General features: G+C 27.5%; 3 protein-coding genes across 3 annotated transcripts; 2 read left to right on the forward strand and 1 right to left on the reverse strand.

The window, feature by feature from the left end:
* The first annotated feature begins 1,561 nt into the window (after nt 1-1,561).
* On the forward strand, nt 1,562-11,265 carry LOC100209447 (ras-related protein Rab-3C). The gene is made up of 3 exons (XM_065801478.1): nt 1,562-1,951; nt 7,123-7,234; nt 9,105-11,265. The coding sequence occupies exons 1-3, from the start codon at nt 1,738-1,740 to the stop codon at nt 9,430-9,432; spliced, it is 654 nt and encodes a 217-aa protein (XP_065657550.1). The 5' UTR covers nt 1,562-1,737; the 3' UTR covers nt 9,433-11,265.
* A 7,510-nt stretch (nt 11,266-18,775) lies between these two features.
* On the reverse strand, nt 18,776-19,291 carry LOC136082654 (uncharacterized). The gene has a single exon (XM_065802069.1). The coding sequence runs from the start codon at nt 19,289-19,291 to the stop codon at nt 18,776-18,778; it is 516 nt and encodes a 171-aa protein (XP_065658141.1).
* Nucleotides 19,292-21,523: 2,232 nt separating this feature from the next.
* On the forward strand, nt 21,524-27,254 carry LOC100211897 (ras-related protein Rab-3B). Its single transcript, XM_065801479.1, has 3 exons — nt 21,524-21,961; nt 24,283-24,394; nt 25,944-27,254. Exons 1-3 carry the CDS (start codon nt 21,679-21,681, stop codon nt 26,251-26,253), a joined length of 705 nt encoding a protein of 234 aa, XP_065657551.1. The 5' UTR covers nt 21,524-21,678; the 3' UTR covers nt 26,254-27,254.

Consider the following 27,254-nt stretch of genomic DNA (forward strand, 5'->3'; position numbering starts at 1 on the left):
GTATAGTCAATGTTTACATAACAATTTAAGCATTACTTTTAACGCACTGAAACAAACTTTATTAAGTAAATTTTTGCTTAATAAAGTTTGTTTCAAAACAAACTAGCCTAACTAAAAATAGGAATCATTAGAATAATTATCATTATATCATATCATTTGAGTAAGAGACTAGATTATATAAACACCCAGGTCACTGAATTCCTGATTCTTTGATTCAGTAACGCCGCAGTTTATTACTTCTTAGCGGTTAGTTATAATAGTAAAAATAAATCATTTTCACACGCTTAAAGAAATTAGTTTAGAAATTATCAATTAGGTTAGACATTTTTAGCATTTAAATAATTTTAGTATAAGTTTAGACATTAAAGACGAAGTTAAAAATTTTACTTCACAACGTAAGTAAACAATTGTTTATTTAAATTATAAATATGTAATAAATTATATATTGGTATGATTTCGCATGAATAATGTTGTTATTAAACAAAATTATTTTTAAACAGTTATTATGTAAATAATCTCAAAATAAATAAAATTTATATATGTAAATGGTTGCCGAAAACGGTAATGTTACCGTTTTTGGTATGGTAACGTATTATAACGTTTAACGGTATGTTACCGTTTTTGGTATGGTAACGTATCTTAACGTATAACGGTATTGTAACCCATAACTAATAAATAATAATTTTTGATTATGCATAATGAATCTTTTTTATTGGCTACCCTTTCTTTACTTCGCTTCTCAAATTAAAATAAAATTTTAAAATGTAATTATTGCTCAAAACCACGGCCACGGGCGGCTCCGAATTTACTAGTATAGATGTTTATTCAATTGATGTTGAATCCTGTCAAAATATCTTTTCACTCTTATATTTTCATAAATACACATAAAAGATAAGATATTTGACATATAGGACGTACATTCATTGCTGCTATTATAAATAAAGGATTGCGTGGAACTACGCATAAAGTAAATGATTAATTTTCATTTTATTTTTTGATACTTATTTAACAAACATTGATATAATTACTTTCATAAAATATAAAAAGTTTTTTTACTAAATATACATTTATTTGGATGGGAGAAATGTTATATCAACGGTTAATTTGCTTTAAATTATTTTAAAAAGATAAAAAAAATTGCCATTTTTTAGAACAATCAATTTTGAGTAACTTGTAACGTAATGTGCAGCCTAGAGTTGAACTGAGTCTACGTTGCGAATTTGTAGCCATTTATAGGCTTTTAATATTATTTGTATCAGTAAAGCACTTTATTAACTCTAATTTGCTTAGAAAAATGTTTACCCATACCCCTTTGTTTGTATACTTTCATAGCTATATGTCTCTGCTTTCATGCTCTAACAAGAAGCTTAACTTAACACAGTATAATAATATAAAAATAACTATTTACAAATAAATATTTAAAACAATGATTTTGTGCCGTTTTCAACTTGAAAATATAACGTTGTTAATCAGTATTTGCTAAACAACAAAATTTAACATTTTAAAATCAATATTTACTATGTAGAAACAAACTCACGAATCAAACATAAATTCTAGTATTGACAGTCAAAGTGTCAAGTCACGGAGCATTTTTCCTGAACTAATTGAAAGTTTATTTCGACGGAGAAGACGTTGATTTTTTAAATCCAAAGTTATTAGCAATGAATACGATTGGTTCAAGGCTGCCACGTGAACAAAATTTGTTTTGCATCTATCTTTTTCGTCGCATTTACAAAAATGGCGGCAGTATCTTCTGACAGCAAACATACTGCAGAATATATATTTAAACTTCTTATAATTGGTAACTCTTCGGTCGGCAAAACATGTTTTCTTTTAAGATATTCTGAAGATTCCTTTACTTCAGGTTTCGTATCAACTGTTGGGATCGATTTCAAAGTTAAGACAGTGTTTCGCAATGATAAACGAATCAAATTACAAATATGGGACACTGGTAAGTTTTTTTTAATTTAAAATTAGATTAACTTTTCCAACAAAATTATCAAGTAATAATTATTTATATTTTATTAGGTGTAAAAATTAGCGGTATATTCTTCATAATTTGTTTTAGTATTTGGCGTTAATTTACTTCTCACATGTTTTCCCTATTTAAGTCAGTTGATGTATGTGCACTCCATGTATGTCCTTTTTATTCAGGTCAGTCGATGTATGTACAAAAATCAAAAAATACATATGGTGTGTATAAATAGCCAATTCTTTATACAACCGTATGTATAAATAGCCAGAGCCATTTTTTTAATTTCATTTTTTTTGCAAATTTTTTATGCATGAATTTTCATGGAAATTAAACTTTTATTACCATCTTAATTTAGAAAAAACTAGGTGGTACGTAAGGTAAGGTGGCGTACTTAAAAATAAAATGCTTGTTGAAATGTTTTTATGCGAATCTTTATCGGCATAAAGTTCTTTATCATAATCGTAATAAAAACTGGGGTGGGGCAGGAGATAGAGAAATAAATTACCGCCCTACTATTATTGTTAAAAATTAATTTGGATGTTAAGTTATGCAATTTTTAAACCTTTTATAAGATATGAATCGGTGAATGTTAAATGGGCAGAAGTCCAATTATGAAAACTTTTGGGAAACTAAAAAAAAATGCATTTTCCCCGTAGTAAATTTTTGTTAATGGTTCAATAATTTTTTTTTGAAGGTAAAAATATTATCCTCTTCAAAAATAAAGTTATTAAACCATTAACAAAAATTTACTACCGGGGAAAATGCAGTTTTTGTTAGTTTCCCGAAAGTTTTCATAGTTGGACTTCCGCCTTTTTAACATTCACCGAATCATATATGCTTTAAAGTATTATAGTTTTATTTGCAGATTGATAAATTTTCATTAAATTAAGTTTCTCCTAAAAAGTTTTAAGAGAATCTCAATGCTTTTAAATGTGATGCAAACAAAGTTAAAACATAAAAAAGAGCTTTAGATAATGTTAGAGCTTTAGAATGCATATTAAAACAAAGGAGATATGATAGACTAGCTGGAAGAATGAAGTCGAAAATCATTTAAAATCGTGGGACAGTCTTAGTAGTATAATTAATTCAACAGCAAATCAACATGGCGCCATTTCGTTGAACAAGGAAAATTTTAAAACAGGGCTGACAACACGGTTTTCAAAGTAGGTGGGGAGGGGGGAGGGCCTAATCGTCAATTCTTAAAAAAGTCTTCTATATCTAGAATTTTTTTGAAAAAAAAAAAAGTCCTTTAGAAAAAAATGTTAAGAACAGTTTTAATCATTTAAATCTTTTTAACATCTTTTTCAAATTGCACTTTTAATGTTATTGTGAAAAGTTATGGAACATTTTATGAAGGAGGAGGAAACAAATAACGATTTGGAGACAGGAAATAAATAAGTCCCAAAACTTCATCCCCATTCACCCCAAACGTGAGGGCAACAATTGATAAAGTATTTTTTATACTTTTCTCAACCAGACTTGTATTCATCGATAGATTTTAAGTTTTCTTGTATTATCTCTCAGCGTTCAAAAATTATGGCAATATAAAATAATTACCCCCCTCAAATTTAGGGGGGTTTTAACTTTATATTGTCATAATTTTTGAACGCTGAGAGATAATACTACGAAACTTAATGTTTATCGATGAATATAAGTCGTGTTAAGAATAGTACAAAAAATATTTTATCAGCTTGTTGCCCTCACATTTGTGGTAATGGTAGGGAGGGGGTTAAATGACGAAGTTTTGGGACTTATTTGTTCCCAGCCTCCAACCATCGCAATTTTTTGCATAGCGTCATTATTTGGCATAAGTATAAACATACAAATGTTTAGAGTTTGCTCCATGTTTGGAAGTTAGCTATCTCAAACACCAAAAAATGCAGATCCGTCACTGAAGAGAATATTTATTATTTATATTTATGTATGCAAAAAGTTTTTATTTATGTAAAAAGAAGAGTTTTATTTAGTAAATAGTTAAAATTAGTTTGTTTCCGAGAAAAAACTTTTTTAATTTCTTATTGTGTTGAAAGTGAGAAAACTAGTTTTCTTAGTTTTAATGTCGCCTAAATAACTTTTCTAAAATGTCGTTTTCATCTAGAAAATTGTACTTTAATGTGTCAAATGTGTTTTGTTCATTTCAATAACGCCCATAAAATGGAAAAATATTCATACACCCTAATATTAATGTTTTAGACTAAACAACAGAGATCACTATACAATGAAATTCTCCAGGCCTCAAACAAATTATGATCTTATGATGAAAATGCTTTGCAGCTTCGTTACTAAAGTGTCCAAAATAAGGAGAAGTCAGGGAAAAGCCAAAGACTCCAATCAACCTGAGGCGACCAAGAGGTTCTTGATGTACTAATGCATGATGTATGTCATCACCTAGATTCTTATATATATATATATATATATATATATATATATATATATATATATATATATATATATATATATATATATATATATATATATATATATATATATATATATATATATAAATATGTTACTAAAGTTCAACTTTATTGAATGTTATTTGTTTATACTCGCAATATTAGAGAAATATAGAGTATATAAAATAAGTAAAAATCATGAAAATGTCTTGACAACCCATAACCACACTTACTTGTGCAATTACAACCACTCCTGGAGACCAAATATGACCGGATTTGATTTCCCTGATATTAATTACCTATACTTAAACATAACACATTAACAATCTAATTAAAAAACCGTTGGGATATTCCAGAACCCCCCTTGACCACCACTAAAATAATCGCCTGAGCAGTCATGACCACTCCTGAAGACTGAATATTCCCAATTTCAAATTCTCTGACCGCAATTGCCTATATTTAGATATACAACATGTCCCATCTAATTTAAAAACTAACGAGTAACCCCATGACCACCCTTGACAACCCCTAAAATAACCAGTTGTATGGTCATGACCACTCCAAATTTAAAATGGAGCCCAAAAATGAAATCCTTGGCCACAAAAACCTCTATAAACATGTATCATAACCCAAAAACAGTTTTGTCATTTTTAGTCAATTCTGGCCCACTGTGCAATACTTTGACTGTTTATGACGTCTTGAAACAATATTATTAGATATATTTTTGTAAAAGTGGAATGTGATCGGTTGACTTTAAATTATGATAATTACGCGGTTTTTAATTGAAAATTATGCTGCTACAAAAATTGTTCCATGAAAAGTTACATTTTATATTTTACTTTGTTCTCACTCTAGCTATATTATAACTATTTGTTAAAACCTAGTTAAAAAGTCAGCAGGTAAGCTTTGGGGTAACAATAGGTAACAAATATCTTATATTATATCTTATAAAAAGCACACTTTAAAATTAATTATACAATTTTACAACCAATTTTAATTTTACCGAGTTAAATTTTTTATTTTAATATATTTTGTATCTGTATATTTTGTACTTTTTAAAAAGGTACCTCCAAGCTTCCAACAAGGATAGTTTTATTTATTTTTATTTCATTGTTCCTATATTATTGATTGCATATATATAAGAATACATAAGAAAATGCTTTTCAATCATGACTAGAGGCAATTCTACAAATAAAATTAAGGATGTAGAGGAAGGGATGGGGGGGGGGGGGGGCGGAGGGGGAATAAGAAACCTTAATAATTGAGCAGTATAAGGGAAGCAGTAGTTAGAGTTTTGGCTCAGAAACCAGAGGTCCGAGGTTCAACGACGGCTTCAGCTTAAATAAGCGACATTGGTAAGGAAGGAAGAGTGAACTTCCCAATTAAATGCTCTTCCGCGGTACTCTATGATAACCAAAATATAACCGAAAACAACCTTTCTTTGGGAACAAAGTTTATCTTTTTTAACCAGGATATTTGAAAAGCCCATCTGAAAATCCAAAGTAATGATGTTTAAATAAATTTTTCAGAACCATTGTTTCATAATAAATGAAACTGAAATAAAATATGGAGGCTGTAAATACTAACTTGAATACTATATATTCATAGTTTTATCTCTTACTGTAATATTGTATGGGGTAGTACTAATTATAGTAAATTTAAAAAAATTTATAATAAGCAAAAACACGCATGCAGGATTGTATTTGGTGCACACAGAATTTTTCGTTGTGAACCTCTATTAAGGAAGCTCGGTGCCCTAAGTATCTATAAACTTAATATACACCAAGTTCTACAATTCATGCTTAAAATAAAACATGGGCTTTCTCCTATTGTATTTCAGTCTTACTTTAGTGAAATCTCGCACAAGTATCCTACTAAATTTTCAATTAACAACTTTATTGTACCAAAAACTAATTTAAAACTAAGTTCTTACTAAATCCAATACCGCGGACCGTTTCTATGGAAACACTTTTCAAAATTTATTACAAAAAAAAGAATATTCAAAACATCTCTTTGGAACAATTTCGGAAAGAATCTAAGAGTCTCTTATTACAAAATGACTTTGATTTAAAATATCTCTTTTAAAATAAATACATAAATAATATAAATTATCTAAAAAAATAGTTATTTAAACTACTTCGCTTTTGTTGCAGTTTTATTTTTATTTAATTTTTTTTTGTTAAAAAACTTTAATACTTTTATGTTGTTGTTAATCTTTGATATATTGCGTTATATTTCAACAATAATATTTATATTATATTAGTATTTATATTGTAACTAACAAGTGTAAAATTCTTATTATGTACTTAGCTACCTTTCTTTTTTGTATATAAACTGACGATTTCTCAATGTAAATGGTGCTCGATGATAAGACAGTTTATGTCTTCTGCTTGCTCCAGCTCTCTTATTTATTAACACAATTTATTTTATTGTAAATTTTAATATACGGCAAATAATAATAATAATAAAAACATTTATATATATATAAGTATATATATATATATATATATATATATATATATATATATATATATATATATATATATATATATATATATATACATATATATATATATATATATATATATATATATATATATATATATATATATATATATATATATATATATATATATATATATATATACATACATACATACATACATACATATATGTACTAAATAAATATATACTTTAAAAATATTATAACATATTTGTATGCGCTATGTATTTATCTACGTTTTTTTAAAGCTGGTCAAGAAAGATATCGAACTATAACGACTGCATATTATCGGGGAGCTATGGGTTTTATATTAATGTATGATGTTACCAATGAAGAATCATTCAAAGCTGTTGCTGACTGGTACGATTTTTATCTGAACCTCACATTATTTATATAGATGTTTTTTCTTGGTCATGTCATAAAACATAGTTCTAATTTATATTCATCTTGAACCATAAAGGTTTAGTCTCGCCTTGTTTCAGAAGGTTCTTGCTCTTTAAGTATACTTAATGTTTAGAAAGATCCAATTTTTGATTTTTTATTTATTTAAAAGTATTAGAAAGAATAAAAATAAAAGAATTTTCAAAATATAAAGTAAAATGGCGTCAAATAAAATAGTTAAGGATTTTAATTATTTATTTTTTACGGAAAATGGGTTTTTAATTTTTTTTTAAAAGTTGTTCAGAATATTGAGAATATGAGAGTATTTAAATATATAAAAATCAAATAATTTTTTCAAATAAAATTTTTTATGAAACTTTATTTGATTAAAAAAAATTTATTCTATTCTACAATGACATTCGGGAAGAACGATATTTGCAAATATAATTGTAATTAAAACAACACTTTATTAAAAAACAAAAGGCAATCAATAATAATAATTAAAAAAAAAAAATAGTAACAATTAAAAAATCAATCAAATAAAATAAACTTTTTTATTCTTGTGATGATGTTGAGTTGTTTAGAGGTACTAGAGGTTGAGTTGAGTTTTCAGTTGTGCAGCACTTTTTGGTGCAATAAAACTCAGGCCTTTACGTATCGCTTTGGTATGCATGTTTGACTTAGCCAAACCTTGCAATTTGAATTTTCACACTGGTACCATTCCATATTTTGACTTGCTGAAGCTTCGCCTAAAACTTTTCGGCACATTTTACACTTAAATTGGTTTGCAACTAATAATTTCGTTGGACTTGTTGCTTGACTTGTTTGCTGTTCAAGTTCAGAAAATTTGTTGCTTGATTTGTTTGCTGTTTAAGTTCAGAAAAATTTCATTGAAAAATTTCATTGTTATTATTATTATTATTATTATTATTATTATTATTATTATTATTATTATTATTATTAGCGTATTTCATTCAACCCCACAACTCTCCTTTTCCGTTTTTTACTCATAACTTTTTTTCTAAATAGCAAATTTGATAATGAAAAAAGATCAGCGTAAAAAGTTATACCTGCAAACTTTGAAGTTCAATGATATCAAATTTAACTTCCGAGAGTTTTAAGCTCATTTATTTATAACAAATTTTTTTCATCAAAAATAAAATTTGATATCATTTTACTCAGAATAATAGTATTGTCTACAACGTGATTTAAAAATATTTGCAAAAAAGATTATCCAATAATTAATTAAGAGCAAAAAATAGTAAAAAATAGTAAAAAACTATTCTAATTTTATAATATTTAATAAATATTATAAAATTGTTTATTATAAATATTTAAATGAATAATATAAATATTACACACAAAAAAAGTTTAATCAGATTTTGAAGTTTACCAAAAGTAAGAAATCATTCGTAAAACCAACATCTATTAATGTCAGTTTTATCTTTAATTTTTTATTACGATATTGTCATTCCTTAGTTAGCATTGGAATTTATTGTAATTAAAATCATAATTTAGCGGAAATTAACTAGATTTTAATAAATGAAAACAACTTAATTTGTTTTAAATCATTCAAAGCAAATAGTTACCAACTAACATAACTTTCATTTCTATTACAATGCCTTATTTATTTTATTCCATAAACCTTGTCACAGTTTGTTAGAAAGGTGACAAACTTTAAATACCAAATTTCAAAATTCACTTTATTTATTGCAATGTAATTTACTTACAAGGCAGCACTTCAACTAACAGCACAACAAACTTCAACCTTTGCATCAGAAAATTGCATTTTTTTTTTTTTTTTTGCTTTTTTTTCTCATCTTATTTATAAAACTTTTAAATTCGATAGGGCTGGTCAAGTGAAGACTTACTCATGGGATAACACTCAAGTTGTGCTTGTGGGGAACAAATGTGACATGAACGAAGAACGTGCTGTCACTTATGAACAAGGAAAAAAGTTATCTGAGCAACTCAGTTTTCCATTTTTTGAAACATCTGCTAAAGATAACATTAATGTCAGGGCGGCTTTTGATAAACTAGTTGATGTCATATGCGATCGAATGACTGATACAGACTCGCCTTTAATTAATCAAAACAGATATACGTCAAAGTTTGATCCGAGCAATCAAGACAGCTTTTTTCTTAACCAGCCGTCAGGTGGTGGATGCAGTTGTTAACTGACTAACAATCATTTAGAACATAGGTTCTAATAAATTGTAACGATTACATTTTGGTAAAAACTGAATTTTAGGTGTTAAAATTAGCATTATAATTTGTTAATTTTTTCATTTTTTGTTTAATGTATTATATAAAAGCATTAGGGTAGATTAGGGTACTATGAGCACCTTGGTAATAAGAGCATACTTAAAGATTTCTTAGATGTAAGTAGTGAAGTTAAAGTTGCTATGTACTTTTTGAATTGACTTTATGTGGTGATTACAGGAATCAGTACAATTAGCGTAAATCTATATGCAGTAATTAGCGGCTATCATTTAATTAAAACGCCGTTAAATATTTTGCGTCGTTAAAATAATATCATCACGCATGAGTAAATCTGTGGCGCAAAATTTTGGTTGTAAAATAATGAAATTAATTTTTTCATAAAGAAAAATATGTTAGCTAAAATTCCGACCATTTTTGTTTAAAAAACAATGCATAGAACTATTTAGTTTTGACTTTATTTAAAGATGCCATTTTTGTGTAATATGAGCATGCTCAAATTACCCAGTGATTTTATTGAAATTACCTAGTTTAAAGTCCAAAAAAAGCAGTGGTTTTAATTGGTTTTTTGAATAAAAACAAAATATAGTAAAATTTTTTAACTGTTTAACAATACTTAACATTTTTCTGTAATTTAAATTCAAAAAAATTGAATTTTCATTGTTCCAAGGTTTGAGTTAATAAAATTGATAAAATAACAAACTGAAAATAATATTAATATTAAATTAAAATAATAACGAACTAATTTTTTTTTCTTTTCTTGCGGAAAACATAGTTGTATTGTTTCAACAAAAGTGGCTTAAAGTTTGATCTTTTAATGATAAGTTTTGTTAATAACGGAATCATAATATTTCAAAAATTAGTTCTAATTGTCAGGTTGGTATTTTTTTTTACAAAATTAATATTTGTTTTTTTGAGTTAATTTAAAGTGCTCATATTACCAAGTGGTCTGTTTAATATGAGGAATTTGTTTCTTTTTTAAAACTTCTATGTTTTTAAGAAAAAATTTTGGGTGCCCAAGTATCTAAGTGGATCATGAGTAGGGATCCCTAAATATTGTTTATTCGCAACAATTTTGAATCCAGCTTAATTATTTTTGAAATTATTCCAATTTTCGCTTTAGGTGCTCATATTACTCTAATCTACTTTATACAATTTTAATATAATTCCTTTTTTTTTAACATTACCCAAAATATCAGTTGTTTTTTTAACATTACCCAAATTATCGATTTTTCAGTTAATGACATTTTACGCTGATCTGTAATCAAGTCCACAATTTGTGTTTTAATGTCTGTGTAAGTAATAAAGATTTTTCTGTGTGTGTATATATGTGTATGTTTTTATAAATCTTGATATCAATGTTTTTTGTTTTTTTTCACTTCGATGCACTTAATGTGAAAATACATGTTGCTTTTTTTACAAAAAACTTTTTGATTAATAGGAAATGTTTTTTTAATTTTTTTTTTATTTTCTTGAAATAAGTTTTTATTTATTAATACAAAGTAATTTTTTATCCATTTAATTTTTTAATAGCAGTTTTGTACACAATTTTTATTTGATTGCCGTATAACATTGTTTAGTAAGAACAAAAAAGAACTCTTAACGTGTAATGGTTTACAAGTAAGGTAAGGTAAATGTTTGTAGAAGCGATTTTAATAAAGTCAAATAATTTTTGTATGTATATATATATATATATATATATATAATATATTTATTGGAATATACACGGTTTGGTGCTTCATGTAGAATTCATGTAGAATCTATTTGATAATAACGCTCATTCTTTTAAACTTTGTATTTTATTCTTATTACCAAGTTATAAAGTTAGTTATTCCTAGAATTGTTAACCGGAATGTTTCGTACAATTCCGGAAAAATACAATTCTTTCGGAAGGATATTGAGAATAAGGAATTTTCTTTTTTCGTACCGAATTTTACGAAACAAAAAAACCCGCCGATGTTCATTTCGCAAATGCTTCTTACGAAATGATGTCTTCCGCAAGTTGAATTACGAAACAAAACTATTTTGCAACATACGAAAAAAGGGCTTAAGGAAGTCGCACTTGCGAAATGAGCTATTTCGCTAAACGACGTTTCGGAGTCTATAACAAAATTTTGTTGGCCAAACTGATATAATTGTAAAAATTAAATTTTTTATATACCAAAATGTTTATAATAAAATTTTATTTTCAGTATTGCAACATATGAACATTTTAAGGTTTTATTTTTTGAAATAATGATAAAAAACCAAATTTCTTTTCTTTCGAAACGAAACTCTTTCGCACTGAAACTTGCGAAACAACTTCATTACGGAAAAACACTTACGAAACGCGGCATATTAAAAATATTTAAATACGTTTTATGAACCAAATACGTATGATTAGCTAGGTAACTAAAATACTAATTATTATAATAATTATTGATATGTTTCAGTTAGTAAATTTTTATAAATAAACCTAGACTTTCATAAGATATACTAAAAATGTTTTTCAATGAACAAGAGTTAAATAGTGAACATAACTTGAACAACATAAACTTTCCCATTTTGAGGGAAAAAAGAAAATTTAGAGCATGTAAGTCATTTGTTTGGGATCATGTAGATTTGCCTCAAATAGTAAATCGGTTAAAAAAAAAGGGTCGTTATCGAACTAATTTTTAATGTAAACTTGTCGTTAGCTTAACTCAAAGGCAGTTTTTCTCCTGTTCCTTTCTTTATATTCATTACTTACCCGAAGTTGTGAGAGAGCAGTTAATTAGCCCCTGAGTCAGTAAGTTAATGGAAAAAAAGAAACGGTTTTATATGAATAAAATTGCGTGATTGGGAAACAATGCTGTCGTTGAAATCAAAAAAAGATATAGGTCATGTAATCAATCCTAAAAAATAACTACTCCATAAAGTACGTACGCTTTAAGTTTGATCCTCCCCTCCCCCGCAATTTTCAACATCCCAACGTTATTGGAACTATACAACCGCTGAAAGTTATAAAGCTCTGGCTATTTTGGAGAGCAGTAAAAATTTAGTTGTAAGATTTTGCAGCAAAAAAGCGGGTACGTAAAATACAACCCTTTCCCGAGTCTTTGCCCCGGGAAAAAATTTAAACATAGAAGCTCACCAGGATTATACAAGCGCTGAAAGTTTTAGAGCTGTAGATAGTCTAAAAATTAGTGATAAATTGACATAAAATGTAATGGAACCAAATATTTTACTAAGTTTTTATGTATAAGAATATAAATAGTAAACCTCCATTTCTGAAAAGCCAAAGACAATAAACAACCGAATGTCGGAAGTGAACCAAAGTCGGTACTTGATAAATATTAATGCATGTAAACACTGGTATAGGGACATGTTGCGGAGGAAGCGTTGTCCTTTCCCTCAAAACTAACTTAAAGTTTCAGTTTTTTCTATTTAAATTTTAGCTGCGTAACTTTCTTAACCTTTCTAGGTCACTGTATATATATATATATATATATATATATATATATATATATATATATATATATATATACAAGTATATATATATATATATATATATATATATATATATATATATATATATATATATATATATATATATATATATATATATTGTCCTTTCCGTCAAACTAACTCAAATTTCAGTTTTTTTTATTTAGGTTGGAGTTGCGTTAGGCCCCCCTTATATTCTGTTTCAGCAACTCCTTCCCCTCCCCCCCTCCCTCCCCCACCTTCGTCCTAACTTTCTTAATCTTTCAAGATCACTGTATATATATATATATATATATATATATATATATATATATATATATATATATATATATATATATATATTTATATATATATATATATATAAATATATATATATATATATATAAATATATATATATATATATATATATACACACTAAAAAATAAAGGTAGAAATTTTTAGTTAAGGTAGGATATGAGATATACCCTTAGTAAGGTATAATTTTTTACCTTATAAGGTAGAAAATTATACCTTTAAGTTAGAAAATTGTATGACAAATAATTGTTTTTAATATAATTTTCTACCCTAAAAGGTAGAAAATTATACCTTACTAAAGGTATATCACATATCCTACCCTAAGGTAGAAATTTCTACTTTTTTTTTTAGTGTGTGCGTGTATATATACATATATATATATATATATATATATATATATATATATATATATATATATATATATATATATATATATATATATATATATATATATATAAATATAAATATATATATATATATATATATATATAATATATATATATATATATATATATATATATATATATATATATATATATATATATATATATATATATATATATATATATTAGGGATATGACTTTTTAATTTTTTTTCAAATAAAATGTTTCCTGTATCATAAATCGATGAACTTTTACCTAAAATCATGAAAAAAGGCCCAAATAGCTTTCTGCAACAAAAAAAGGTCACCCCCAAAATAAAAATTTGATTTACCATTTTTATACATTCATTTTTGACCGATGTTTTAATCTTAAGCTTAATTCTCAGCTTAATTCTATTTATTTCATTATTTTGTTATGAATTTATAAATATAACGCCACACGTTACCATGGCAACGAAACGGCCGTGTGCCGGCAAATACTTGGAATTGTTATGTGATGACGTCATTGTGTTACCACGGTGATATAGACGACTGTAACAGACTGTAGAAGATTATAGAACTTAGTAGAACATTCTGGAAGCTCTAAATAATTATATAAGCGAGCTGCTGTCAGAGCTCAGTGTTAATAATGTGAATAGTTCTATGAAGTACTCTGCGTGTAACTGAGCTAATAAGGAACTACTGTAGCGAACTAAAGACGCTGTAAGTGTACAAAGTATAAGTAGTTGTAGCATTATCGTTAGGATACGGACTGGATTATCGAACTGTTATCAACATTGACTGGATTATCGAACTATAATTGGATTACTATACAGTTAAAGTATTTTATTAATTAAACGACTTTATTAAACGGATATTTACGCTCAGCTATCCGTAAAGTCGTAACAATATTATATGATGTCTCACAAGAAAAGTCATACCACAGTAACAAAGAACAAGAAGACTTGGACTAAAAATTTGGTGAGATTTCAAGAGTCACACAGAAGAAGAGGAAGCGTGGCTGTAGAAGAACATTCACTCGATGAAAAATCCAGAATACCACTTCAATTGCAGATCGTAGGAAGATACCAGTTTCTCGGAGCATATGTTAAAGGAAGAAAAGAACGAATAGACGAAATTTCTAAGGAAATTACAAAATTGTGGGACAATAAACTGAATTTTCCACGTGTGTCTGATCAAGTGATAAGAGCAAAGCTTATGAAGGTGCTGAAGGTCTATGATGAATGTGTCAAGCGTGGAAAATATGATGTTCTCAATGCATTATTTGACATTACGAAAGTGAATGGCCAGTTGTTATCCTCGGAAGATAAACGTCTATACCACCTACAAAAAGAAAGTAAAGGACAGGTGGGGTACTCAACAGGACAAGTGGCAAGTAAAGAAACCATTCACCCTTCCAAGAGAAGGAAAGTCCAGTCTGGAACAGCAATACCTTCCACATCACAAGTCCTGTCTACCACAGACAGTGGTACTGAATCTGAAAACTGCAAAAGTAAGAGTGAAGATGATGAAGACGACGACGGTGATAAAGACGATGATGAGGACACTCAGAAAAAAACTAGAAAGCACTACAAAAGTAAATTTGCTGTAAGTATGGTTACATCAAGTGGAGTTTCCACAAAGAAAGCTGCTAAAATATGCAATGTATTATCACAACAAGGTATTGATATTCCAACTCCAAGTCAATCAGCAATTTACAAGTCCATATTCAAAGAGGCAGGTAAATTAAAAAAAGAAATGATACAACAACTTAAAATGGAACAGTGGTCCTTACACTTTGACGGCAAACGAATAGATGATAAGGAATATCAGGTAGTTGTACTTCAGAATGAAAGAACTGACGTGAAACTTGATGCACTGCGTTTAAAAGATGGCAAAGCTGAAACTGTTGCTGAAAAAATTGCCAAACTTATTGATGAATACAATTTGTGGAATTCAATTAAGATGATCATTACTGATACAACAAACGTCAATACTGGGAAGAGAAATGGAGTTGTTGTGAAGTTGCAACGTATGTTTAAATTAAAGGGTGTCACAATACCACAATTTATCGGTTGTCAGCATCACGTACTAGACAGGATTCTCCGTCTGGTGATGGACGAAGAACTTGGGGGTGATACCAAATCTCCAAACATTGAATACCCATTTGTGTCTGAACTGTTGAATAAGTATGATGAACTGAAGGATAAGTTTGTGAATGGAACTGTAGAAATTCTTGATAAATCAGGGTGGAGAGACGATATGAAGTTTTTGTACCATTTAACAAGAGTGTTTAGGTTTTATGAAGAACAAAGAAACTTCCCTCTGATTCACTTTCAGAACATTCCTAATATGAGCAATGCCAGATGGAACTCAAGAGCCATTCTCGCCATTCTGGCGTTCATTCTTATGCCTGAAGCGAGAAAGAATTTGGAGAAGGTTTGCAGGTTCATTTCATATGAGTGGGCAGAACATTGGTTTAGTAGTCAAAAGTACAATGACAATGACTTCAAGAATTTATCTGATGTATTGAAGCCTTACAAAAAGGCATTGCAGTCATTCAAAAATCACTGGAAGAAAGAGCCATCCGTCATCGACATACCACGAAGTAATCAGATAGCTGAACGTGCAATCAAGGTGATGCAAGACCTGTATGCTTCCTGCAGAAAGAAAGACAAACTGCAACTTCGATTCATTCTAAGTAATAAGCGCTAGACTCTTTATGAGACGTGAGCATCATGTGACCCATGTACTAAACACAGTAGGCCTATAGACACAGACAGTTATGTATATTGTTGTACTAGACGCTTTGATACTGTTAATTTTGTAATACTTGTATAATTATATATCACATAATGTTTTTTGTTATATCACAGTACATGTTGCATAAATAAATAAAATAACAACAGGAGTATGACTCTTACAACATCTTCAGCCTTTAATATTCATTTACTGTACAAAAGTGTACCTATTGAAAATTCGATTTTTTGGTTTTGGGGTGACCTTTTTTCAAAATATGTCAAAATGAAACATCTATTCGTTCTTTTTACATAAAAGTTCATTGAATTACGATACAGGCCTAGTAGGTTGCAAAAAAGTCATATCCCTAATATATATATATATATATATATATATATATATAGATATATATATATATATATATATATAGATATATATATATATATAGATATATAGATATATATGTAAAAACTATTGAAGAATCATTTAACAACATTATTTTATTTAAATAATAAATAATAATATTTTTTTGTATAACAGTTTAATGAATACTTTCGAGTTTATTCCGTAAGCGCACATTCCGAAACGCTCCTTCCGTAAGGAACTGTTTCGCAAATATTCTTTCGAAATGATTTGTTTCGCAAGTTTCTTTTCGTAAAGAGCTATTACGAAATAATTATTATTTATTTTTTTCGTATAACGCATTACGGAAGGTGAATTTGCGAAAGAACAACTTCCGCAATAACAACTTGAAATACGGAAGATAAAAATGCGAAATTTTCGTAAGTTTTTGTTTACGGCGAACAACCCTAGTTATTACTTTTTTTGTCACTTATAAATGCTTAAATTAAATTCAGAAATCGTTTGTTAAATTGAAATAAAAATTCACTTGTCAAATTTTTACTATTTTCCTACTTTTTCCTTATCAATTTTTTTGCTTTTATCAAAGTTGAACACATTAGCAAAATCATGAGCACCGATCATTCTAAGTAAAATAGTTTTAAAGATTCTACAAACATATTAAAATTTTGTCAGTTTTTAAAATCAAAATTTTTTTTTAAGAAACTGACTTGAATTTCTCATAATGACAGGGTATAAATGCAATTTGCTTGTACCGAGTAACAGGAGACAGTTCAAGATGACTTTGTAGGTGTCATCATGTTTTAGATGTTGTAGGTTGATAACACCTGTTTTAAAAAACAACAGAAAAATGAATGAAGAAAAATATATTATATATTATTAAATGAATTATATATACATAAAAACTAAATGCATGTATATTATACAGTTAGTTTGATCGTTTGTATTGTTATGTACTTCTTTACCATTTATTCAATCTTGTTCTTTTTTTGTGTTTTTACCTTGTAGATATCTTTACTGTGGGTGAATAATATAACAATAATAAATTATAATGATAACAGTTGAAATGGTAACACAACAATTGTATTGGTAATGCAACAGTTAATTAAAAAAAGGAAAAATGTTTCTAATAAAATTTGATAAACTATAATGTTGAACTAATAATTTATTTTTTAGTTTCCAATGATTTTGCTAATTAATAATTAATTCCGGCCGGAATACTGGCGGGAAGCAAACTCCTTTCATAGTTAGGAGTTAAATAGAAATATGGAATGATGAAAGAATTGAAATTTTGTTTTGAAAATATTTTTTGAAATAATGTAAATTATGTAAAGGAGTAGAAATAATTATTCCGGCGAAAACAGAAAAGTAAAAAGTTTATAAACATATAAAAAAAATTTTTCTATATGGTTTCTATATAATTGTTTTGTTTTTAAATTTTATTTTCATATTAAAAAAGTCAAATCAAAAATGTCATAAATGTAAAACGAGTTTGGCATTAAAACTGTTCTTATTTGCTGTTGTTGTTGTTGTTGTTGTTGTTGTTGTTGTTGTTGTTGTTGTTGTTGTTGTTGTTATTGTTGCTAAACTTTTTTTTGTTTAATACACGGTGCGGGAAACTTTTTAATAAAAGATTGTATTACAATTTTATTCGTCGAAAAAAATATAATAACCTAAGAACATCAAAAAACATACACAATTTTAATTACAGAGGTTCATTTTCAAAAATTCCTCCATTTGCTCTGATACAAGCTCTGAGACGCCGCGGGAACTGATCAATTACGGCGCGCACCATTTTTTCGTCGATTTCACTCCACGCTTTCACCAAATCGCGCTTCAACAACTCCACCGACTTGTGTGGTCTAGAACAAACCTTTGCCTCTAGAATCCCCCAGATGGCGTAGTCGAGTGGGTTCAAGTCGGGCGAATACGGCGCCCATTGCTGAAGCGACCAAAATGCCGGAAAATTGTTTTTACAAAGTTCTTGCGTTGTTCTTGCTCGATGTGCTGGCGCAGAATCTTGTTGAAAGATCCAATTATGGTTCGGATGGGTTTGTTGGGTCCAAGGCAACACTACGGCTTAAAGAATGTGGGTGACATAGTTGTTGGCGTTGATTTTGATTCCATTTTCGACAAAAATAAGTTCTGTTTTGCCCAAAAATGACACTCCGGCCCAAACCATCGCTCCAGCTGGCTTCTGGGTGCATGAAACGATGCGACCGTTTTTGTTAGCCTCAGAAGACCCTGAAGCAAGTACACGATCATTTTGGACATTGTAGGCTTGCTCAACGCTGAAGAATTTTTCGTCTGAAAAAAGAACTTTTCGTAGAAATTGAACACTGCGCTGACATAACAACCTTTGACATCTTTGTTTTCTTGTTTCGCATTTTTCGTCATCTAGATGCTTGGCTTTTTGAAGCTTTAAAGACTTGAGTTTAAGTTCTTTTTTGTCAATATGACGGACACTGTGCTCATCAATGCCTTTAGACACCACAGATTTACTGACATTTAGTAAACGCACAATTTCGATTTGACGTTTATTTTGCTGATGCAGGGAAATTATAGACGTACGAATGTTTTCACGTTCGATAGACATCTGAAAATAGAATATTTAAGAACGTTTAATACATCATTCAAGAGAGAATAGAATACAAATTCAACAATATAAAAATATTAATAAAACATTGTTTTACTCAATAAAAATTTTAAAGCAAAAAAAGGTTCCGAACTTTTCCCGCACCCTGCACAATAGCATAGTTGTTTAAATGTTCATATAAATTAGTAACAAATTTAATAAAAATGTAAATAACCGTAATAGTATATATATATATATATATATATATATATATATATATATATATATATATATATATATATATATATATATATATATATATATATAACAAAAATATAAATATATAACAAAAAAACAACTTTATATATTACAAAATGAACGGTTTCTAATAATGTTTGTGTAGCCGTGGCGCAGTGGTTAGAGCTCTGGCTCAGAACCAAGAGGTCCAAGGTTAAACTTCGGCTCCAACCCAATAAGCGACATTGGTAAGGAAGGAGGCATGAAATTCTTAGTTAAACGCTCTTTTGCGGTGCTCTGTGATAAGACCGTAAGGAAATTTGGAAGTACCCTAATAAACACTCCCATCCCCTCCCATACACAAAAATGTTATAAAAAAATACGTAAATTGACATAAAATTATGTAGTTATTTAATTATATCTGAAAAAAAAAAGTTTAAAACAAAATATAAATTTAAGGTTGAAGAAGGTTCCATATTAAATAGAAACAGATTAATGAAGCGTTCCACATTAAATGGAAAAATCTCACACCTAATATACATCCCTCTCTCAACATTATAAATTTATCTGTTTAATTTAAACTATTCAAATATTTACAAGCGACACAATGTTTGTTTTGTAAGGTAAAGTGTAGGTTTAGCTTTTATCACGAGCAGTGATTGAAGCACTTGCTTTTTTAGAAGCAAAAGATGAAGGGTTCAAAGCAAGCTCTTTTAGAGAATAATTGTATTCCATAACTTATTTAAAGATAAGTTCTTAGCAAATTCAATAATGCAGATTTTTCATTTTGGAAGAAATTTCTTCATTTTTTCAATAAAAATAAGAATTCTTCATGACATTTTTTTAACTGTAGGTATTGGTGTAGTGGTAGAGCGCTCGCTTCATAAGCGAGAGACATTAGGGTTCACTATGTCTCTCGATTCATAAGCGAGAGACATAGTGGTAGAGCGCTCGCTTCATAAGCGAGAGGTTCTGAGTTCGATCCCCACCACGTCCCTGGTAGTACCGCGCTCAACTCGTTTCTCCGCACAGCGGCCTTGTTCGTCAAGGTTCGTGTTTTGGAGTTATAGAGTTGAGAGAGGGTTATACCACAAATAAGTTGCTTCCTCGTCTGTAGTGGCCTTCTTGGAGGTGAATTAACAAAAAAAAAAAAAAAGAAGGTATTAGTTTTTATTTATGCAGTAACTATGCTACTAGTCAATGTATTTCTGAAAACATTATAAGACCGAATTCTCGCAATATGCAGTAACTATGTTACTAATGAGTGTGTATCTAAAAGCATTACGTAATTCTTTTAGATACACACTCATTAGTAACATAGTTGCTGCATGTTGCAAGAACTAGATCTTATAATGTTTTCAGAAACACGTAATTACGAGATCTAATTCTCGTAACGGGTTGACTTTCGTCAATTAAGATATGCTTTGAAGGGCTTTAAAGTATATAGACATTGTTACCACCACTCAATGGCGTAGGAGGATTATTTTAAAATCACAAATATAGCAGTTTTAGGCACTATAAGTATCTATTACAATATCGATTAGTTAGTTTATTACAATATCGATTAGTTAGTTTGCCTGAATTTACTAGTATTAAGTCATATCATACTTTATCAGTTACTTACTAAATTCCGTTATTTACACTAAATTGGAAATTGGCACAAGATGCATTAAAATTTTTTTTTTTAGCGTTTTTGAATCATTTTCACGATAATACCTTATTTTAAAAATGTTAACCAATACTAATAAAACCAATAAATGTTAACCAAATACAAATACTTGTTTGTATAATTCCATAGTTATATTTATCTGCTTTTATGCTGGAATAAGAAGCTTAACTTAACATAGTATAAAAATGACAATATTTAAAACAATGATTTTGTGTCATCTTGCCGTTTTTAACTTGGAAACACAGAACGTAGTTAATCTTTATTTGTTAAGCAACAAATTTTCACAAAGTTTAAGTCAATGTTTACTTAGTAAAAATTTAATTACGTCGAAATGAACTCAACATTATAATGAACCAAAAATAAATTCTAGTATTGACGGTCAAAGTGTCAAACTATCAAGCATTTTTCTTGGACTACTTGGAAGTTCATTTCGACGGTGAAGACGTTGATCTTTTGAATAGAAAATTATTGTTAATGAATATGATTGGTTTAAAGTTGTCACATGAACAAACTTTATTTTGCATCTGCCTTTTCCATCGCATTTATCAAAATGGCGGCAGTATCTTCTGACCGACATCGTAGCAAAGATCCTGCAGATCAGAACTTTGACTATATGTTTAAACTTCTTATTATTGGTAACTCTTCGGTCGGCAAAACAAGTTTCTTATTTAGATATTCTGACGATTCCTTTACTTCAGCCTTTGTATCAACTGTTGGGATCGATTTCAAAGTTCAGACAGTGTTTCGCAATGACAAACGAATCAAATTACAAATATGGGACACGGGTTAGTTTTTTTAATTAGAAGTGAGATTTACTTTTCTTTAGAAATTGTAAAGTAATAATTTTTTTTTAAATTTATTAGGTGTAAAAGTTGTCGGTATATTTTTTATTATTATAAACTGATAGTTAATAATACATGCCGAATATTATCTATTTTACTTGATTGTTACTCTGTTATTTTATTATTATATATGGTTATATGTAAACATATTTTTAATAGCATTCATTCAAATTCAGAAGTTACTTTAAAAATTTAAAGACTAATTTCCCTGGCTTTAATATTCTTAAATGTTACTTTTTTATAATTAAAAAAATACACTCTTAACTTATTTAAATTCGAAGAAATTAAAAAAAAAAAAAATTCTATAGATATATACTGTTCTGTTTTTGTTTTGTTGTTAGATTATCTTTATGTCATGTTAATTAAAAAAAAGCCATATCAGATTTTATTGTTAGTAAAAATAATATTAAACTTGACAAAAAATGAATATTGTTTTAATTGTATAAAATTATTGTAAATAAACATTTTGGATGTTGAATAATTTTAAACCTTGCATGACATATGCATTTAATTTTTTTAGATTTAATTAAAGATTGACTAATTTTGCATTTAACTACATTATACCTGTTTAATATAAATATTATACCATATTAGTAGACCAAAATTTAAGGAGAATCTTAATGCTTTTAAATGTGATACAAACAATACTTTTGATAATGTTTTATAGTTTTAAAATGCAAGTTAAAAAGTTTGCAGTCAAGCTTTGGGCTTACAATGAAAATATTTTTCATATAAAAAGTAATTTTTATATAGTGTGCATGATCTTTTAAAAATGCACTTTAAAATTAATTATATAATTTTACAACCAATATAAATTAACCTAGTCAAATTTTACATGTTGTTATTATTTGTATCTGTTAATTTATATCTTGTACTTTTTTAAAAGGTACACATAAAGAGTTATTTTAAGTTTTATTTATTTTTATTTCATTGTTTTTGGAATATTGGTTGCATAGAAATAAGAATACAAATAAGAAAATGCTTTCAAATCATGTTTGACAACAAACATATATATTTGATGGCAATATGTTAGCTATGTTTTACATGTTTGTTACTTTATTTTTTGTAATGATTGTATAAGATTCTTGAGTATTGACAAGATCTAGAAAAATCTTAACAATCATATATTTTTTTCATTTTATTTTGGTTAAATATATTATAATATCATAACATATATATGTATATGTATGTAGTTCCAATTTAATATTTCTTATTACCTTAGTTACATTACTGTTTACCTTTTACAAAAGCTTATTATGCTTTATAGATTATTGTTTATTCTCAGAGAATAATAATAGAACAATGTTATTACTAGTAGCAGTAGTGCAACATTTAAAGAGCATGAACATGAAAAGTAAACATGTTTACCAATAAATATAAAACAGATCTAATAATTTAGCTTTAATATGATTATATATTTTTAACATTTATGATAGCACAGCATGTCATTTTCCAGGTCACTAAAATATTTTGCAAGAATCTAAATATGCATTTATTATAAAATACATTTAGTATACCCAAATTTTGATTGCATAATATTCATTTGTAATACTATGAGGTTGTATAACTGTCTTCTTGTCTGACAAGAGCGTCTGACTATGAATTAAACAAGTTTAAATAAGTCAACATTAGTAGTTATTTTATTTAACAAACTGTAATACTAGATCTAGTTAGCTTGATTAAGATAGTCAGCTAGATAATTAATACAGATAACCCAATTATATCTAATTGACAAATAAAATGATTTTTGAATTGTAAAACACTTTTTTGTAAATAATAAATTTTGAACTGTAGTAGAGCATCAATAAATATTTTTTGGGGTGCTCATTTCAAAATGACTCATTATTTTAATGATATTTGTTAAGTATTATTAATATAATATTTTTGCCTATATGTACATAATATGGTTCACCTTATGTAAGTCATTTCATATAAAAGTTTATGATTCATTTTTAGCAATTCTTACAGTAAACTAAGTGACAAATTGATAAATGTCAAAAACATTTTTTAAGTCTTCAATTTTTATTGTTACTTTTATTTTTCTTCAATCTAAAAAAATTTGATAAGTATTGTCAGAGTTTTACATTTGATTAAACGCTTAAAAGTTTTTTGTTTTGTAGTTTTTATTTGAAAGAAGAAAAAATTGTTTATGAACTTTTTTGGGAAAATATAGTTTGTCTAGCCAAAAAATATATGTCCTTTAAAAATCTCCTTATATATTTGTATGAGCAATATATTTATTTATAAATTGTTTTTTTTTTAAGCTGGTCAAGAAAGATATCGAACTATAACGACTGCATATTATCGGGGAGCTATGGGTTTTATATTAATGTATGATGTAACAAATGAAGAATCATTTAAAGCTGTTGCTGACTGGTACGATTTTTATCTGAACCTCACATTATTTATAAAGATGTTTTTTCTCAATTCATTGTTTATAATTTTGCTTTATCTTGAATCATAAAAGTTAAGTCTTTTGTTTTAGAAGGTTCTTGCTCTTTGAGTATTACCTAATGTTTAGAAAGATCCAAAATTATTTTTTTCTTTATTTAAAAGTATTAAAAACAGTAAAAAGAATTTTTAAAATATAAAAATTAAAACAAAAAACTAAATTAAATTCTTATTTGATGCTTAAGCATACAAAAAAAAAAGAAAAAAATTAACAATTAAAAATGAGCTGAACTGAAAAAAACAAACTTCTTTTTATATAATAAATTATTTATAAAAATTATTTCGATTTGTAAAACCAACAAATAAAAATGTCAGTTTTGTCTTGATTTTCCTATTGATATTGTCATTCCTTAGAGCTTACTGTAATTAAAATCACATTTCAGTGGAAATTTAACTTGATTTTAATAAATGAAAACAATTTAATTTGTTTAAAATCATTCAAAGTAAATAATTACTTTTTAAAAAGAAAAAAAACTGTCTTCAAAAAGGTTAATTTGTTTGTGTGAGAATATATTTATTTTGAAATAGCATTTTCTTATACTTTAAACTATTTAAAATAGGAAAAGTTCTAATAAGTTTCTTACAAATGCCACAATATATGGAGTCTTATTATAAATATTTTTAAAATAGTCTGTTTCATTTTCATTGTAATATATAACATAAATAGTAACAATAGGAAAAGCAATAAAATTCAATAAATTATTTGAATGGTGAAATACATAAATGAATGTATTACACACATATAAATACATATAATAAGTGCTGAAATATATAAATGAATTAAACATATATGAAATGCATAAATAATAACATAAAGAATAAAATTTGTCCATAAATTACTTGAATGCTGTAAACATTCATATTCTGTCAAATTTACCTTTAGTGAACTTTAAGTTTTTATTCTAAAAATTCTTTTAATATCTGATATTAACAGTTTATACTGATATCAAATAGATGTTTGACAAGAATTATTGTTATCTATTATTATCCGTTATAAAATTATTGTGGTCTATTATTGAGTCTAAAAATTAGTATTCCCTAAAAAAAACCCTTTGAAAAAATTTGCTGAAGTTTCTTTAAAATTTCTGTTGTGTTTTTCTTATCATTTTTTTCATTAAATTTCATACAAAATTTTTGTTATTTTCAGAAGATGTGTAAAGTACATTTATATGTCGTCTGAACATTAAGTTTATTTAAAGTACTTATCTTTTTTTGGCTAGTTTTTCCTTACCAAATAACAAAACAAATAACAAAAATGAAATTTCTGTTGCAATGCCCTTTTTGTTTTATTTGTTAAACTCTGTCATAAGTTGTTACAAAGGTTAACACATTGTAAATATCAAATTTTCACTTTATTGATCGCAATTTAATTTAGCTGCATGGTAACACTTCAATTAATACAGCCTTTGCATTAGAAAATTGTGGGTTTTTTTGCTTTTATTCTCTTATCTTATAATACCTTGAAATTTGATAGGGCTGGTCAAGTGAAGACTTACTCATGGGATAACACTCAAGTTGTGCTTGTGGGGAACAAATGTGACATGGATGAAGAGCGTGCTGTCACTTATGAACAAGGAAAAAAGTTATCTGAGCAACTCGGTTTTCCATTTTTTGAAACATCTGCTAAAGATAACATTAATGTCAGGGCAGCTTTTGATAAACTAGTTGATGTTATATGTGATCGAATGACTGATACAATTGATACAGACCCGACTTTGATTGGTCCAAACAGACCTAATACAAAGTTCCCAAATCAGCCATCAGGTGGTGGATGCAGTTGTTAACTGACTTAAAAAGTCGTTGGAAATATAGGTTCTAATAAATTATTATTATGATAACATTTTGGTAAAAACTGAAGTTTAGGTTTTAAGATTAGCGTTATAATTTGTTAATTTTTTTAAGTTTTTCGTTTAATGTATTATATAACAGCATTATACGATTTTTATATAATTAATTTTTTTTTTTAACATTACCCAAATTATCCCACATGCTATGTCGATTTTTCAGTTAATGACATTTTACGCTGATCTGTAATCAAGTCCTATTTATATGTGAGAACGTTAGATGATTTTCATATAACTATTTTTTTTTTTTTTTTTCTTAAACTATTCAAATTATCTCACATGTTTTGTCAATTTTTCAGTTTTAAACATTTTACGCTGATCTGTAATCAAGTCCAGGATTTGTGTTTTATTATCTGTGTAACTAATAAAGATTTTTCTGTGTGTATATATGTGTATGTTTTTATAAATCCTGTTGATGTTTTTGGTTTTTTTTAGTTCTTTTGTTTGTTTTTTATTTAGTTTTTTTTGTTTGTTTTTTTGCATTAGATACGTAAATTAAGATGCTTTGTATTCCGTCATTTTGTTCACATGCACATAGTGAGAAAATAGGTGTTGTTTTTTTTTACAAATACTTTTTGATTAATCGGAAATATTTTTTTAACTATTTTTTTTAAATTAATTTTCTTGAAATAAGTTTTTATTTATTAATACATAGTATTTTCTTATCCATTTATTTTCATATAGCCTTTTTGAACACAAATTTTATTTGATTGCCATCTAACGTTGCTTAGAATTATAAATTAGAAAAGAACTCTTAACGTTTTATGGTTTACAAGTAAGGTAAAGTAAATGTTTGTAGAAGCGAGTTTTAATAAACTCAAATAATTCTTGTATGTATATATATATATAAATATAATATATTTATTGGAATATACACGGTTCGGTGCTTCATGTAGAATTCATGTAGAATCCTATTTGATAATCACGCTCATTCTTTTAAA

The sequence above is a fragment of the Hydra vulgaris genome, chromosome 07, assembly GCF_038396675.1.
Source record: "Hydra vulgaris chromosome 07, alternate assembly HydraT2T_AEP".
Classification (NCBI taxonomy): Eukaryota; Metazoa; Cnidaria; class Hydrozoa; order Anthoathecata; family Hydridae; genus Hydra; species Hydra vulgaris.